Source organism: Xylocopa sonorina, chromosome 5 (assembly GCF_050948175.1).
Source record: "Xylocopa sonorina isolate GNS202 chromosome 5, iyXylSono1_principal, whole genome shotgun sequence".
In the NCBI taxonomy this organism is placed as follows: Eukaryota; Metazoa; Arthropoda; class Insecta; order Hymenoptera; family Apidae; genus Xylocopa; species Xylocopa sonorina.
In genome coordinates this window covers 8,233,951-8,246,375 of record NC_135197.1, presented here as the reverse complement: position 1 = coordinate 8,246,375, position 12,425 = coordinate 8,233,951, and the positions used below count along the sequence as shown (strand labels likewise).

General features: G+C 29.9%; 4 protein-coding genes across 4 annotated transcripts; 3 read left to right on the top strand and 1 right to left on the bottom strand.

Moving 5' to 3' along the window:
• The first annotated feature begins 94 nt into the window (after positions 1 to 94).
• On the top strand, positions 95 to 2,550 carry LOC143423707 (ankyrin repeat domain-containing protein 13C). Its single transcript, XM_076895214.1, has 9 exons — positions 95 to 234; positions 348 to 389; positions 462 to 566; positions 675 to 806; positions 905 to 1,116; positions 1,207 to 1,338; positions 1,438 to 1,599; positions 1,660 to 2,060; positions 2,188 to 2,550. Exons 1-9 carry the CDS (start codon positions 111 to 113, stop codon positions 2,201 to 2,203), a joined length of 1,326 nt encoding a protein of 441 aa, XP_076751329.1. The 5' UTR covers positions 95 to 110; the 3' UTR covers positions 2,204 to 2,550.
• A 1,117-nt stretch (positions 2,551 to 3,667) lies between these two features.
• Selt (selenoprotein T) lies at positions 3,668 to 5,034 on the top strand. Its single transcript, XM_076894854.1, has 4 exons — positions 3,668 to 4,075; positions 4,208 to 4,337; positions 4,416 to 4,599; positions 4,683 to 5,034. Exons 1-4 carry the CDS (start codon positions 3,942 to 3,944, stop codon positions 4,793 to 4,795), a joined length of 561 nt encoding a protein of 186 aa, XP_076750969.1. The 5' UTR covers positions 3,668 to 3,941; the 3' UTR covers positions 4,796 to 5,034.
• Positions 5,035 to 6,712: 1,678 nt separating this feature from the next.
• Positions 6,713 to 8,494, top strand: LOC143423703 (P2R1A-PPP2R2A-interacting phosphatase regulator 1). The gene is made up of 5 exons (XM_076895210.1): positions 6,713 to 6,966; positions 7,079 to 7,142; positions 7,330 to 7,730; positions 7,823 to 7,963; positions 8,048 to 8,494. The coding sequence occupies exons 1-5, from the start codon at positions 6,851 to 6,853 to the stop codon at positions 8,358 to 8,360; spliced, it is 1,035 nt and encodes a 344-aa protein (XP_076751325.1). The 5' UTR covers positions 6,713 to 6,850; the 3' UTR covers positions 8,361 to 8,494.
• Positions 8,495 to 9,706: 1,212 nt separating this feature from the next.
• On the bottom strand, positions 9,707 to 12,294 carry Apc7 (anaphase-promoting complex subunit 7). Its single transcript, XM_076895359.1, has 7 exons — positions 12,216 to 12,294; positions 11,951 to 12,089; positions 11,439 to 11,762; positions 10,965 to 11,374; positions 10,446 to 10,860; positions 10,065 to 10,339; positions 9,707 to 9,997 (listed from the first exon to the last, which is right to left on the bottom strand). The coding sequence occupies exons 2-7, from the start codon at positions 12,017 to 12,019 to the stop codon at positions 9,775 to 9,777; spliced, it is 1,716 nt and encodes a 571-aa protein (XP_076751474.1). The 5' UTR covers positions 12,020 to 12,089; positions 12,216 to 12,294; the 3' UTR covers positions 9,707 to 9,774.
• Between the last annotated feature and the right edge of the window lie 131 nt (positions 12,295 to 12,425).

The window sequence follows — 12,425 nt, the reverse complement described above, 5'->3', positions numbered from 1 at the left end:
CACATTTTGGAAATGGAATACAAGAAAATTATTATTACATCAAGAGGGATTCGATCAGATAAAGAGAAGGATCGCTATCATTGTTGCTATCGTTTTCCTAACCACGGTAAATGGCCATGGCTGAGAACTCGGAAAGTGAAAAGTACCCTATACACAAATGCATATTTCAAGGGGATGTCAAAACCTTAAGTTCTTTAATCAGAACTCATAACATCGCTGAAAAAGACAAACAGGGTATATCCTTTTAATATGAAGATTATAGTTGTATCAATTTCATTGTCGCAGTCTTGATAAAAATTGATTATAATTGTATATAATTCATAAAATAATTCAATTCTATATTTTAGGAAATACTCCTTTACATTTAGCTGTCATGTTAGGAAGAAAAGGTATGAGAATATATTCCTATTATCGATTTAAGCTATTAAAAGATGTTTATGAAACCTTAAATAAAATTTTAGAGTCAGTTCAACTGCTGCTTGCACATGGTGCACCTGTAAAGGTAAAAAACCTGGCTGGATGGAGCCCACTTGCAGAAGCAATCAGTTATGGAGACAGACAAACTAGTTAGTAAAATTAATAATAGCAGAGTATTTACCATAAATAAATGACTTCAGTTTTATATTTTTAATTTTAATTATTAACAAGTAATGGTATTTTTGTATCTTTTACAGTATCATCATTGGTGAGAAAATTAAAGCAACAAGCTAGAGAACAAATGGAAGAAAGGAGACCAAATTTAGTTGCAACATTACGTCAAATGGGAGATTTCTATATGGAATTGAAATGGGATTTTCAAAGTTGGGGTATTTAGATACTATGTCTGTGTGTGTGTGTGTGCGAATCATAGTTAATTACAAAGATATATGATAATAATAACATATAAGTATCTACAATTTTTCAGTGCCACTTGTCTCTCGGGTACTTCCTTCTGATGTTTGTAAAATACACAAAAGTGGAGCGTCCATTAGGATGGATACTACTTTAGTAGATTTTAATGACATGAGATGGGAAAGAGGCGACATATCGTTCATTTTTAATGGTGACCAAAAGCCAAATAAATCATTGGCGGTACTTGATAATAAGGCTAAACGTTATCAAAGAGTGGGATACGAGGTTAAATTATTTTCTTATTAATCAATATCTTCAATTATATATCATTATCAGTTACAACAATAATTTATTATTATTAATTTTATCTTTTAGGAAACGGAATTGGAAATACAGGATGAAGTTGATATTCTAATGTCCAGTGATATCATGGCAGCACAAATGTCAACAAAAGGTATCACACTTTCAAAAGCTCAGACAGGCTGGATATTTCGTGAAGACAAAAGGGTAAGGCCAGCATTGTTGGTTTTACCTATGATTCTTCTCCTCCTTCTCCTGCTCTTTTCTTAAAATTGTTTTGAGATATATCTCAAATATTTAATAAAGGAGATGGTAGGGCCTTTCCACGCCGACTTTTACCAAATCAACGGAATGGTTTTGGAAAGTAGGAAACGACGAGAACACTTAAGCGAGGAAGATTTACAAAAGAATAAAGCTATTATGGAATCACTAACCAAAGGAAGCTCACAAGGATTCGCAAATGGAAAGGTAAAGGAAACAAGAGAATTATCTTATTTTACTTAAACATGCTAATTCATCTATTTTCAGCCTCACGTTAGAAGAGCTTCTCTAAATCCACCGCCAGAATCAAATATTACCTGGGAAGAATATATAATGGCCCCACCTGGCCAATGTCCGCTTCTTGGAAGAAATCTTGTTTATAAGGAAAGTAGTAAATCCTTCAAAGCAACAGTTGCCATGAGTCCAGATTTTCCATTGACCGTTGATATGTTACTCAATGTTTTGGAAGTAATAGCGCCATTCAAACACTTTAGTAAATTGCGCGAGTTTGTCCTGATGAAGTTGCCACCTGGATTTCCCGTAAAAATTGATATTCCTATTTTGCCCACAGTGACAGCGAAAATCACTTTTCAGGAATTTGCCTTTTGTAACGATATAGATCCTAAATTATTCCAAATACCACCAGATTACCTTGAAGATCCTATGAGGTAAATTTAGAAAATTTATTATTCCTTTTTGTAATTTATTTTGTTTTTTAATTTTTTGTAACTCAGTTCTTTTAGGTCCTTTTTTTGGAAAGCTTTATTAATAATAAGCATCATTAATCTTTTTCAGATTTCCAGATTTATGACAGCTTCATGTGCTGAAAATAACAGAAGTCAATTATCACATTAAAATGAAAGCCGTTTGTTCTTTACAAAATTATTTCGAGGAAACTATTTGGCTTCAAATTTTCTCAAACATATTGCTGCCAGGAAGGCCTCCCAAAAGTTACGAGATATTATATAAAGAAAGATTGCTCCGATTTTAAATGCAAAATATAGCGAGTATTCTTGTTCATAAAAGTATACAATAAGTTCAAGAATTGGCACATACTGTATTTACAAAGTTGTTAAGCTAAATCCTAAGAAAGCAAGCAACTTCATAAATTCGTGCACCGGAAGACATACACATTCTACAGCATAGAGTGCATAAAGAGTACATTATACAACTTGCTTTATCTTAGTTTTAGTTTCAAATTTTCAATTTTCGCATTTATTAATTACCATTTAAACAACTATTTTATTTATGAAGTAGACATGTTCATAATATTTATTTACAGAGAAAGTCATTGTCTTATTTCAAGAGAACATTTTAATTAATTATTAATGTCATAGGCATATATTATAAATAGATTCTTTTTGTAAACATAATGATCAAATAATATCTCCTATTCTTAATTTATGATATCAGTTTGTTTCATTGCCATTGTATGACCCTTAAAATTTAGCAAAGTAATTTATTTGAATTACTTTAAGTGTATCGTTTATACGTATGTATGTACAATGTGTTTCGCTAGCTAACTTAGAATTGTAATACCATGTAATACATATATATGTGTGTTTAGTTTAAAAATTTTTAAATAAACATTGTAGCAAATAGTATAAAATGTACATATCTTTCAAATTTGTATTTCTATTGATCTAGTAAAGGAACAAATGTTGTATTAACGCATTGGTTTTGCACTTTTTTCAGTTTATTTATATTATCAAATTAAAAAGTTATAAATAAAATGTGTGAATACCAACACACATATTAACTACAGAAAAAGTGGTTTAACAACAGTTTTAAATATTCAAAGAAAAATATACATTTTTTATTTATGTAGTAATTGATTACATTGTTTTGTAAAAAGATAAAAAAGAACTTTAAATTGTACCTACAAATTATTTTTTAGATTCTGAACTGGTGATTGCCCAATGACGAGCTGTTTTTTCAAATTGTATTGTCTCTCATTGGTTAATTGTATTCGTTTAACGTCACACAAAACACCAGAACTCAAAAGACTCTCTCTACCAGGCGTACCTAATGCATGGATTAACTAAATTACGCTGTAAAAACGTAACCGCGTTAACTCTAATTAATTAAATTAGTTATTCATGAGTTTACTGAAATATTATAAATTCTATTATGTTTTTCCCTTGAAATGTATTATGCTAATGTATTAAAATATATTCGTAGCAAAATAATTTCGAGAGAAAGCGAATGAAAATGAATCATATTTTATTACATATAGCCAATGAAATTGAAAAAAAATCAGTAAACTGTACAACGATAATTAGTATTAATATTTTTTCTTAATAATTAAATGCCATTTTATTTGGTTCTGATGGTATTACAATAGAAATCTTATAAAATTATCCCCTTAGTGATGTTTTATTCAATTCGGTTTAACTCGGTTCAATTCGGGACTGCACTGATTACCAGTAGATAGTGAGTGATCAGTCTAGACAAGTACAGAAGAATTTTAGTTAGCATTTTTTAAAAGATAAAATTTAATATCTTTGATTGAAATTTATACGGTCGATGAGATTTCAATGACATAAAGAATGCTGCGCCGTATGAAATTAATTTTGTGTTTTTGCATCGTTCTACATGTATTGGACAGCAAAGCTGATGACAATAAAGTTTCGTTAACCAAACTTGGTACGAAAACAGGGCCGACGTTAAAATTCTTTTATTGGTGAGTTTTATAAGTATGATTACAAAGCTAACCTCTTTCTATTTGATATATTTATACATCTCAATTTTATTTATTTATTTACGATCATAAGTCCATCTGTTAACCTACAATTTTCGCCTCTGCTTTTTCTAGTTATTCTTGTGGATATAGAAAAGTTTTTGAAGAATATGTCGGTATTCTTCGGGAGAAATATCCAGAATTGCAAATTCATGGAGAAAACTACAATCCTTCTGATAATAAGATGCTCATTGCTAAATTTTTAGTAATTATAATATGCATATTTCTTGTTACACATGTTATATAGTATTTTTAATGTAACACTTTCTTTTTTTTTGTTTAGAGTTTCGTGAAGATATTACTAATAGTTTTGATAGTAAGCGGACTTGATTTAGGACAGCCACCAGCATCACTGTGGCAATGGTGCATAGATAATCGATTCTATTCTTGTATAATGATATTCTTTATTTTTAATGCAATAGAAGGGCATTTCATATCATCGGGAGCTTTTGAAATACATTTTAATGGTAAAGAATGCTTTTCTTAATGATTATAGTAAAAATATGATTCAATAAAATTTGTACCTATTTAATTTATTACATTGTTTCAGATGTTCCTGTATGGTCCAAACTGGAAACTGGTAGAATACCACAACCACTTGAGCTATTCCAAATAATAGATACACATTTGAATATGCAATATGCAGATGTAGATATAGGATAGATTAATTTTAAATAAGAAATCCAATGGCATTTTTTATTTGTACCAAATGTTAAGTCACTGCAGTTATGGAGCTTTCATTGCTGCAACTCTATAATTGTTAAAAACAATTACAATCAGTCTCATGTCTTATGTATTTTGTTATGATCCTTGCAATCTCAGTTTAGTCAAGATAATCCATATAAAACAGAGTTTGCACAAGGGAAGCTGAAATAAAACCTTTTAATATTGCTCAAAAATAATTCTTATTTTCCATCTTAATTTAGAAATTGGCAAAGATGGCAAGGTAATGACCATGCAATGTAGGAATTAGTTAATTTTTAAGATATTAACATTTTACTATAATATATATTAGATCATTTTAATGAAAATTTTTAAGATTCAAATACAGAATATAAGTAGATTGATGTTTCTATAAATGATTTTCATAGACTCAGTACTCTAAAATTTAGAGGCAATAAATAAAGCTTATGTTCTAATTTTCCAGAAGCAGCTCCTTTTTTAACATACCCAATATATTAATAATATAAAATCAAATAATATAATGCATATATGTATTAAAAGTACTTAAATTTCTATCAAATTTCTAAAAAATAAGAATAAATATAAACAACTATAATTGTTATTTGTTAATGAAAACCTATTTTCCTAATTGATAAGTGATAAATTATATGTAGCTTGTTATAATGTAGTTTGTAGTTAATTATGCTCACAATTTCGGAAAGAACTGAATTGTAATGTGCATTATATATTATTAATTCGTTATTCTATTCTATTTATAATCTTTGAAAAATATAATTATGTATATATATGTATGTATCCCTGTGATTATCAAAAAATGATGATTGTGGATAAATGCTTTCTTTGTTATATGTAGAATATGCCATTTAATTAAAAAAATTATATATATATATATATATTCTTGAACGGTGTACATTTTTCTTAAATGTTTGAAATAATTTGGTATTTAAAAATTTCGAATTTGTAGAATAGCGCAATTGAAAATACGTCGCTTAAACAATCCTTTTGTTTCGTACGCATCGAGTGTATAGATTCGTAACAACAGCAAAAATATATACACATCAGATTAAATTTTTTTATATAATTATCGCGTAATCTAAGAAATGTATATTATCATTTTCAAATTATTTCGTTTTTAATCACGAAAAAAATTCGAAAACACTTCAGTGTGCGGATATCATTGAAAATGCTTAAATGTTGCGCCTTTCGAGAGAAAGAGAGAGAAACTATGATTTTAGAGAAAGATCATTAAAGATAGCATAAATTCTCCTCCCTTTTTCCCCTTACCATTAATTCATATTGTAGTTAGTTTTACAATTTGATCATGTATTCTTAGATGCCCCGTAAATTTAACGAAACTCCAAGGCTACCAACAAATTCAGTGTGCTTCTTAATCGTGAAAGATTTTTCCTAAGGAAGCAAAAGGATCATCGCCAGGTCTGACATAAGCGTGCTTGGCGATAAGAAACGATAGGTATTTGACGATCAGTCAAAAGAATTGGAATTTAATTGTAGTTAGTGATATTGTCGAAGAATTGGGGGTTACGAAATTAAATCAACTTATTGTTTGTAACTCGGTTTATGTACGGTGGTTCGAGTAGGAACTAAAAATCCAAGAACATCCAAATTAGTCTCTGTACCCTGCTACTCCGTTCTTTTGCTATGCATACTTTCAATCGAACAGAGTTAATGTTTTGATAGTTTTATTGCTGTGTCTGTATCATTTTATAAAGCAAAAGATCGATTAGAAATATTTCGCGCTAACAGCGCGTCAAAACGTGAAACGAAAATCGAAGCGGCAGAGTTTAAATGAGAGCTCAAATGCGGCATCTTCTCATTTCTCGAGCGAAAAAACAAAATTTTCTACTATTAAATTATCATACAGCAGAAGCAGGACAAGTAGTGATATACATTTACTTTGTGCTAAGGATTCATTGTTGATCTACTTAGTGAGCCACATTGTTCTGTACGCTCCAATGTACTTTGAGTCCTTGAATAGTGTCTCTAGACAGATGTATCAAAAAACAGTTAGTCTGGATGATCATGGATGTTGACTACCCAGTAGTCAATTTAAAGCGATCTAATAGTGCGCCCATGATCAATAAGATTACTGCAACAATGTCTGTGACATCACCTTCAGCTTCAGCGCCAAGGTATTTTTTGTATTGAATTATAAATTTCTGTAATACTTCTAACAAGGAATCCTAAATAAGTAGTTAATCAAATTATACAATATTTTAAAAAGCAAATTTGAATTGTTTGCAGGGACGTTCCATCAAATTTTAATATATTTTTAAATACACCTCGCACACGACGCTTTAGCACTAGTGTAAGTACTTATCTTTCTAAACGAATGTGTAACATTACTATGTATTTAGGTTTAAAATAATTATTTAAAATTAAATGTAATTCTAATGGTTATATAATGATCAGCCTTATCAACAATTAAATGATAATTTACTGTATATTTATGCTGCTTTATACCACTTTCAACTATGGGATATTTGTTGTTTCAGAGTTCTGGAACTGTTCCTAGGTTAACGCCACGTGTAAATCAATTGAGACAAGAAGAATGTATTGATGTTGCTGGCCGTGAAGCAGCTCATGAAAAAGAAATACATAGTGCCATGCAAATTTCTCAGTCATGGGAAGATCTCACTATAGAAGCAGAAGGATTGTCTTTTAAAGATTCAGAATCAGCTTCTTTACAATTTAATATAGAATCACGACCAGTTGTTAAACGAGTTCTTGATCCATTAAGTATCAATTTATCTGTAAGTGGTCCAACTATGTATTCTTCACCATCACCGACAAGAACTGGTTTTGGTCAGAGACAGTGTTTTTCACCTGGTGTTCATGCAGCTACTTGGAAAAATAACTTATCACCTAGTCCTACTAGAAATGCTTTTGCCACAAGGTATATACATATATATTATTATTAATTTTATGTACAAAATTATTATTTGTATTAAAACATTGTCTTACCAATTGACAATTTTTTACATTCAGACGGAGTCTAAGCCCTATTGCAATACGACCGAGTTGCTTGGCATCAGTTAAAAGAAAATTCGAGTTAGACGATTCTGGAATGGATCAGTTACAACCTCCTGCAAAACGTACCTCTGGTTTATTAACTTCTGCTGCATCTAGGTAATATTTTACTACTCAGAATAATGGAAATTCTGAATCCAATAACTTAATACAGTACTTATAATATTTTATTTATTGATTTAGATTGGATGTAGCAATATCTAGTCTAAATCCAGGAGTTACTAACTCAGCTGGAACCCCAGAATCTTGTTCTAGTTTCGACTCTCCTGGTTTTTCCTTCCGACCTGTGCACAGTCCATCACCCGGTCTAGGTGCTCCTTCGATTGTTAACGACGATCCATCTTCTTCCTCTTCGTCTTCTTCATCTTCTTCATCTTCCTCGTCTTCTTCCACTACCTCTTCTTCTACAACCAGTTCGTCAGAAGGATCTAATGTAAAAGTCAAAACTTTCAAAGAAATACAAAACGAACAAACTACACGAGAAAATCATGGATAAAAGGAAGCATATTAGAAACATACCCTGAAAGAACAACATGTATCACATTACGAACTTATTCTTGTGAACAGTAAAAAAAATGATTATTAGAGCGACCAATTTTGTCTTAAATTTATCCATGGACGATTTTTTTCACATTTTATGCCTATTCATATTCTGGTCATTTTTATTTATTAATTTTGCGTTGTGCAAATTAAATAGTATAAATATCAGTTGCGTCGTAAATAATGATTTCATTTTTATTAGGATGCTTGTTAATACTGTCACATCTCTCAAACAAGGTTGAAGCGATAAGATACATGTACAAACATATATATACATGTAATATGAACGTAGTTCTAAGACCAAAGCGAATTATTTAGGAAAATATACGTGCTTCCTACCTTTAAGACTGAATTCTGCGTTTTCTAAATACATAGAATCTAAAAGTTCTTGTTTGCCTAGGAAAAAAAGTATATATTTGACGTTGCCTATTTTAATCTAACGTTACAATTTAGCATTCGTCATTACAAATTTTTTTCAATGCACACACTCGTGTCAATGTGTCCTTTGTACGATTTCTGTTATTTTATTTCAGAGTAAGTAGTCAAATAAGCATATGTATGACGTACATCATTTAATTCGTGTATGAATAGTATTATTGATTCTATGAATCTCCAATCCTGTATAGTGTGTAAATAAATTATCTGTAATACATACCTTTAATTCGTGTACACAATATTTCTGAAAATGAAACAATACTTTTTTGGATAAATAAATGCAAAAGATCAAATAAAATACTTATTTGCTTTTTACTTGTTTTAAAAATCATATACAATCATGTCTTTAACTTTAATCTAAAAATATAAAATAAATATTTTATTTATATTACCTTAAAATTACTATAACATTTTGTAATAGATTATCTGTAAAAAAAAACTTATGCTGAAAATTTACAAGTTATAATAGATCTAATAATAAATATTACTAATAAACAATAATATTTTTTAGTTACACTTACTGCTTTTTTTCTTGAAAAGCATTAAAATAGAGAATTTTAAGATTTTAACAGAATAATAGATGTCAAATATTCTTTATAATTTGAAATATGTTTAATTTTTTGTTAAATATTTATTATTATTTTATTTAAAATTAAATAAAAATAAATTGGAAGATAATAAATGAAGCAACTGTAACAATGATTATTATAGTTTCAATACATTTTTTATATTTATACGAATATATGTATGAAAATTATAAAAAGCTAATTATTTTCGAAGGCAATTTAATGAATTTTTAAAATATCAAATTTTTGTAATGTGAAAATATTTTTTTTTGTTATCAGTTAATGAAAAAAGTATCAGCAAAAACTGGCTAATTATAATTCCAATTTAATTGTACTGAAATACTTAATTTTGTAACATACTCTTTTCCGTTATTGACTGTTTGCCTCGAGATCCATATCCGACCATACGGCTTCGGTTTCGCTTTCATCAGGTGCTTCATCATTGTCAGTATCTGGTAAGCCATCACCAATATCGTAAGTTGTATCTGCCTGTTCTTCACCAACAGTCATATAGTAGGCTGAATCCAGTTTATTTGAAGAGTTGTCTAATCTGTGTAAACCTTCCAACGCTCTTCTATTGCTTGGATCTAGACTGATTTAAGATGTTACATTAATCCATACAAAAAAGCAAAAATTAACTTAATGAAATGGAAACCTACTTTAAAGCAATTGCATAGTGATTTAAAGCTTTCTCCTCGTTGTGAACTCTTGCCCATAAATCTCCAAGCATTTGATGCAATTTACATGAAGTTTGTATTTCTACTTGTCTCTCAAGCAATGCAATCGCAGCTTCCAAGTTCATTTCTTGTTCATATATTTCAGCTAATAAATAGACAGCAGGTAGATAAACTTCATCTTGAAGTAATGCCTTTTCTAAGAGATTCTTTGCTTTTCCAACAGAAACTGGGTCTTTCATAAGTACAGATGCGTAGAGCTATAAGAAATCTTATTAATGCTAATTTTTATTCATATAATAAAGTACTTATAATTTTGTCTTTTACTTTAATACAAGTTTATGTAATTAATTTGTATATAATTACCGTAAGAACTCTCGCAGTATGTCCAAGTTGTTTGCAAGATCCACTTGCGATATTGAGAGCTTCTCGCAATCTATGCATTCCCACGAGACAGTCTACCAACCCTTTATGCGGTTCATAACGATACGGTTTCAGTTGGACAGCGTGCCTAAAGAAGAACAATGCATCCTGATATTTTTTCTGTTCGATCAGAATATTTCCACGAAGTATTGTTGCTTCTATATCGTTTGGATTTAAGTTCAAGGCTTGCGTTGTTAATGTATTTCCTCTGCCAAGCTTTCTGGCGGCATAAAGGGAGTACGCCATGGCAACATATATTTCCCCAGTGCGCTCATTGCTTGCTGTTATTATTGGAATCAGTCTTTCAAGTTCCTTAATACTGTGCGTTTTATATAATACTGCCGCATACACATCAACCCTGTCAAGTAAATCGAATTTAAAAACTAAATTTTATTAACCGTGAAACTTAGAAATATTACTTCTGTAAAATAAAATTGTAATATAATGTAAAAGTTCCATTACCCTTTCATAACATCTGGTTCTATAATCCTGGCTCTTCGTAAACACAATAAAGCATTTTTGTCATCTCCAGCATAATAATAGCATTCTCCCATTGTAGTTAATAAATTGAAATTATCTCTTAGCAGGTTAACATTATCTAAAGATCTTAATGTGGACACCGCATGAGTATATTCTCTATTATGTATATGTGCATGAGCTTTGATCCATGTATTCAGCCAATCAAAATTTGATAAATTGGACGCGCAACCAACAATTAGCGAATTTACTTCAATTCCCTTTACTCCCAGGGAAAGAAGACCCTCAGCAGCTTCTAAAGCTAATGGACATTCTCTTAAAACTTCCTTGTAAGTAGTGATAGCAGAGCGTTCCATTCCTTGTTCTTGGAACATTTTTGCAAGTGCCATATTTACCTTAAAAACAAGACTTCATTGATAAATCTAACTGAACATTAACATTAGATTTAGTTTTAAATACCTTTGGAGTTCTCTGTTTACCAGGAATACTTTGTAGTACTTGCAGTGCCTCTTGGGAATTCTTTAATTTTATTAAACACAAATGAATTTGAAATTTGATATCAACATCAGTTGGTAAATCTTTCTGACCTTCTAAAGGTTTTGTAGTACCTTTAGATTTCAATAAACACTTGCGAAATTGCAAAGATTTTCTATAAAGAGCTTCTGCCCTTTTATATTTTCCCAAGTAAAAATGAGCATCCGCATAATAAACATATATGTGGAACTTTCCATGTATTGGCAATAAGTCAGAATTATGCTCACTTAATGATAACACCAAATTTGCCTATAATATAAAAAGAATAATATTAGTCGTTCAACTTTTGTTACGTTCTAATGACAAATTAAATATCGATATGAATCAGAAAATTCATTCACTTCACACAATATTCAATTTCATTTAAATTGTCTAATATTTTTATTTTCAATTCTGAAAGTAAAATATGTTTGTTATTATTCATAATATTTACTTACCAGGGAAATAACATTTGAATACAAAGACTGTTCGTAAAGTAGTTTTATTTGATCGTATAAAGTTGACATTTTCCTTATAAGGTATCTTTTAACATTAAAAAGTAGTCGAATAATTATGTTATCAAAGATTCTCTTTAACCTATAAAATACAGAGTTATTGAAAAGAACACTATCGATAGTATATGAAATGTAAGATCATACTGAATATAATACGAATAAATCATAAAACTCTTAAAAAGTATTATTCAGTAAAATCTTTACTTACAAACATCCAACTTGTTGGGTGACATTTAAACGTAAAGTGTTCAAATACCGCCATTTTAAAACTGAACAAAGATGTACGATCTCTGGTGTAGGAAGTGTGAACTATCTGAACAAGTTTCTTCTATCGAGAAAAGTCATTTTACAAAACACATCTTACCTAAAAATAAAATTGCGTGAGTAATAAAGAAATTTGTGAAAAAATGGTTATTTC

Bases quoted from the DNA above. Each gene is read 5' to 3' on its own strand.
- LOC143423707 (XM_076895214.1), top strand. From the start codon at position 111: ATGGCCATGGCTGAGAACTCGGAAAGTGAAAAGTACCCTATACACAAA. The intron at 235-347 runs GTATATCCTTTT...TCTATATTTTAG, and splicing joins CGCTGAAAAAGACAAACAGG to GAAATACTCCTTTACATTTA. The intron at 1,117-1,206 runs GTTAAATTATTT...TTTATCTTTTAG, and splicing joins ATCAAAGAGTGGGATACGAG to GAAACGGAATTGGAAATACA.
- Selt (XM_076894854.1), top strand. From the start codon at position 3,942: ATGCTGCGCCGTATGAAATTAATTTTGTGTTTTTGCATCGTTCTACAT. The intron at 4,338-4,415 runs GTAATTATAATA...TTTTTTGTTTAG, and splicing joins TGCTCATTGCTAAATTTTTA to AGTTTCGTGAAGATATTACT. The intron at 4,600-4,682 runs GTAAAGAATGCT...ACATTGTTTCAG, and splicing joins TTTTGAAATACATTTTAATG to ATGTTCCTGTATGGTCCAAA.
- LOC143423703 (XM_076895210.1), top strand. From the start codon at position 6,851: ATGATCATGGATGTTGACTACCCAGTAGTCAATTTAAAGCGATCTAAT. The intron at 7,731-7,822 runs GTATATACATAT...TTTTACATTCAG, and splicing joins AGAAATGCTTTTGCCACAAG to ACGGAGTCTAAGCCCTATTG. The intron at 7,964-8,047 runs GTAATATTTTAC...TTATTGATTTAG, and splicing joins TTAACTTCTGCTGCATCTAG to ATTGGATGTAGCAATATCTA.
- Apc7 (XM_076895359.1), bottom strand. From the start codon at position 12,019: ATGTCAACTTTATACGATCAAATAAAACTACTTTACGAACAGTCTTTG. The intron at 11,375-11,438 runs GTATTTAAAACT...CTTGTTTTTAAG, and splicing joins GTAAACAGAGAACTCCAAAG to GTAAATATGGCACTTGCAAA. The intron at 9,998-10,064 runs GTAGGTTTCCAT...ATCTTAAATCAG, and splicing joins CACTATGCAATTGCTTTAAA to TCTAGATCCAAGCAATAGAA.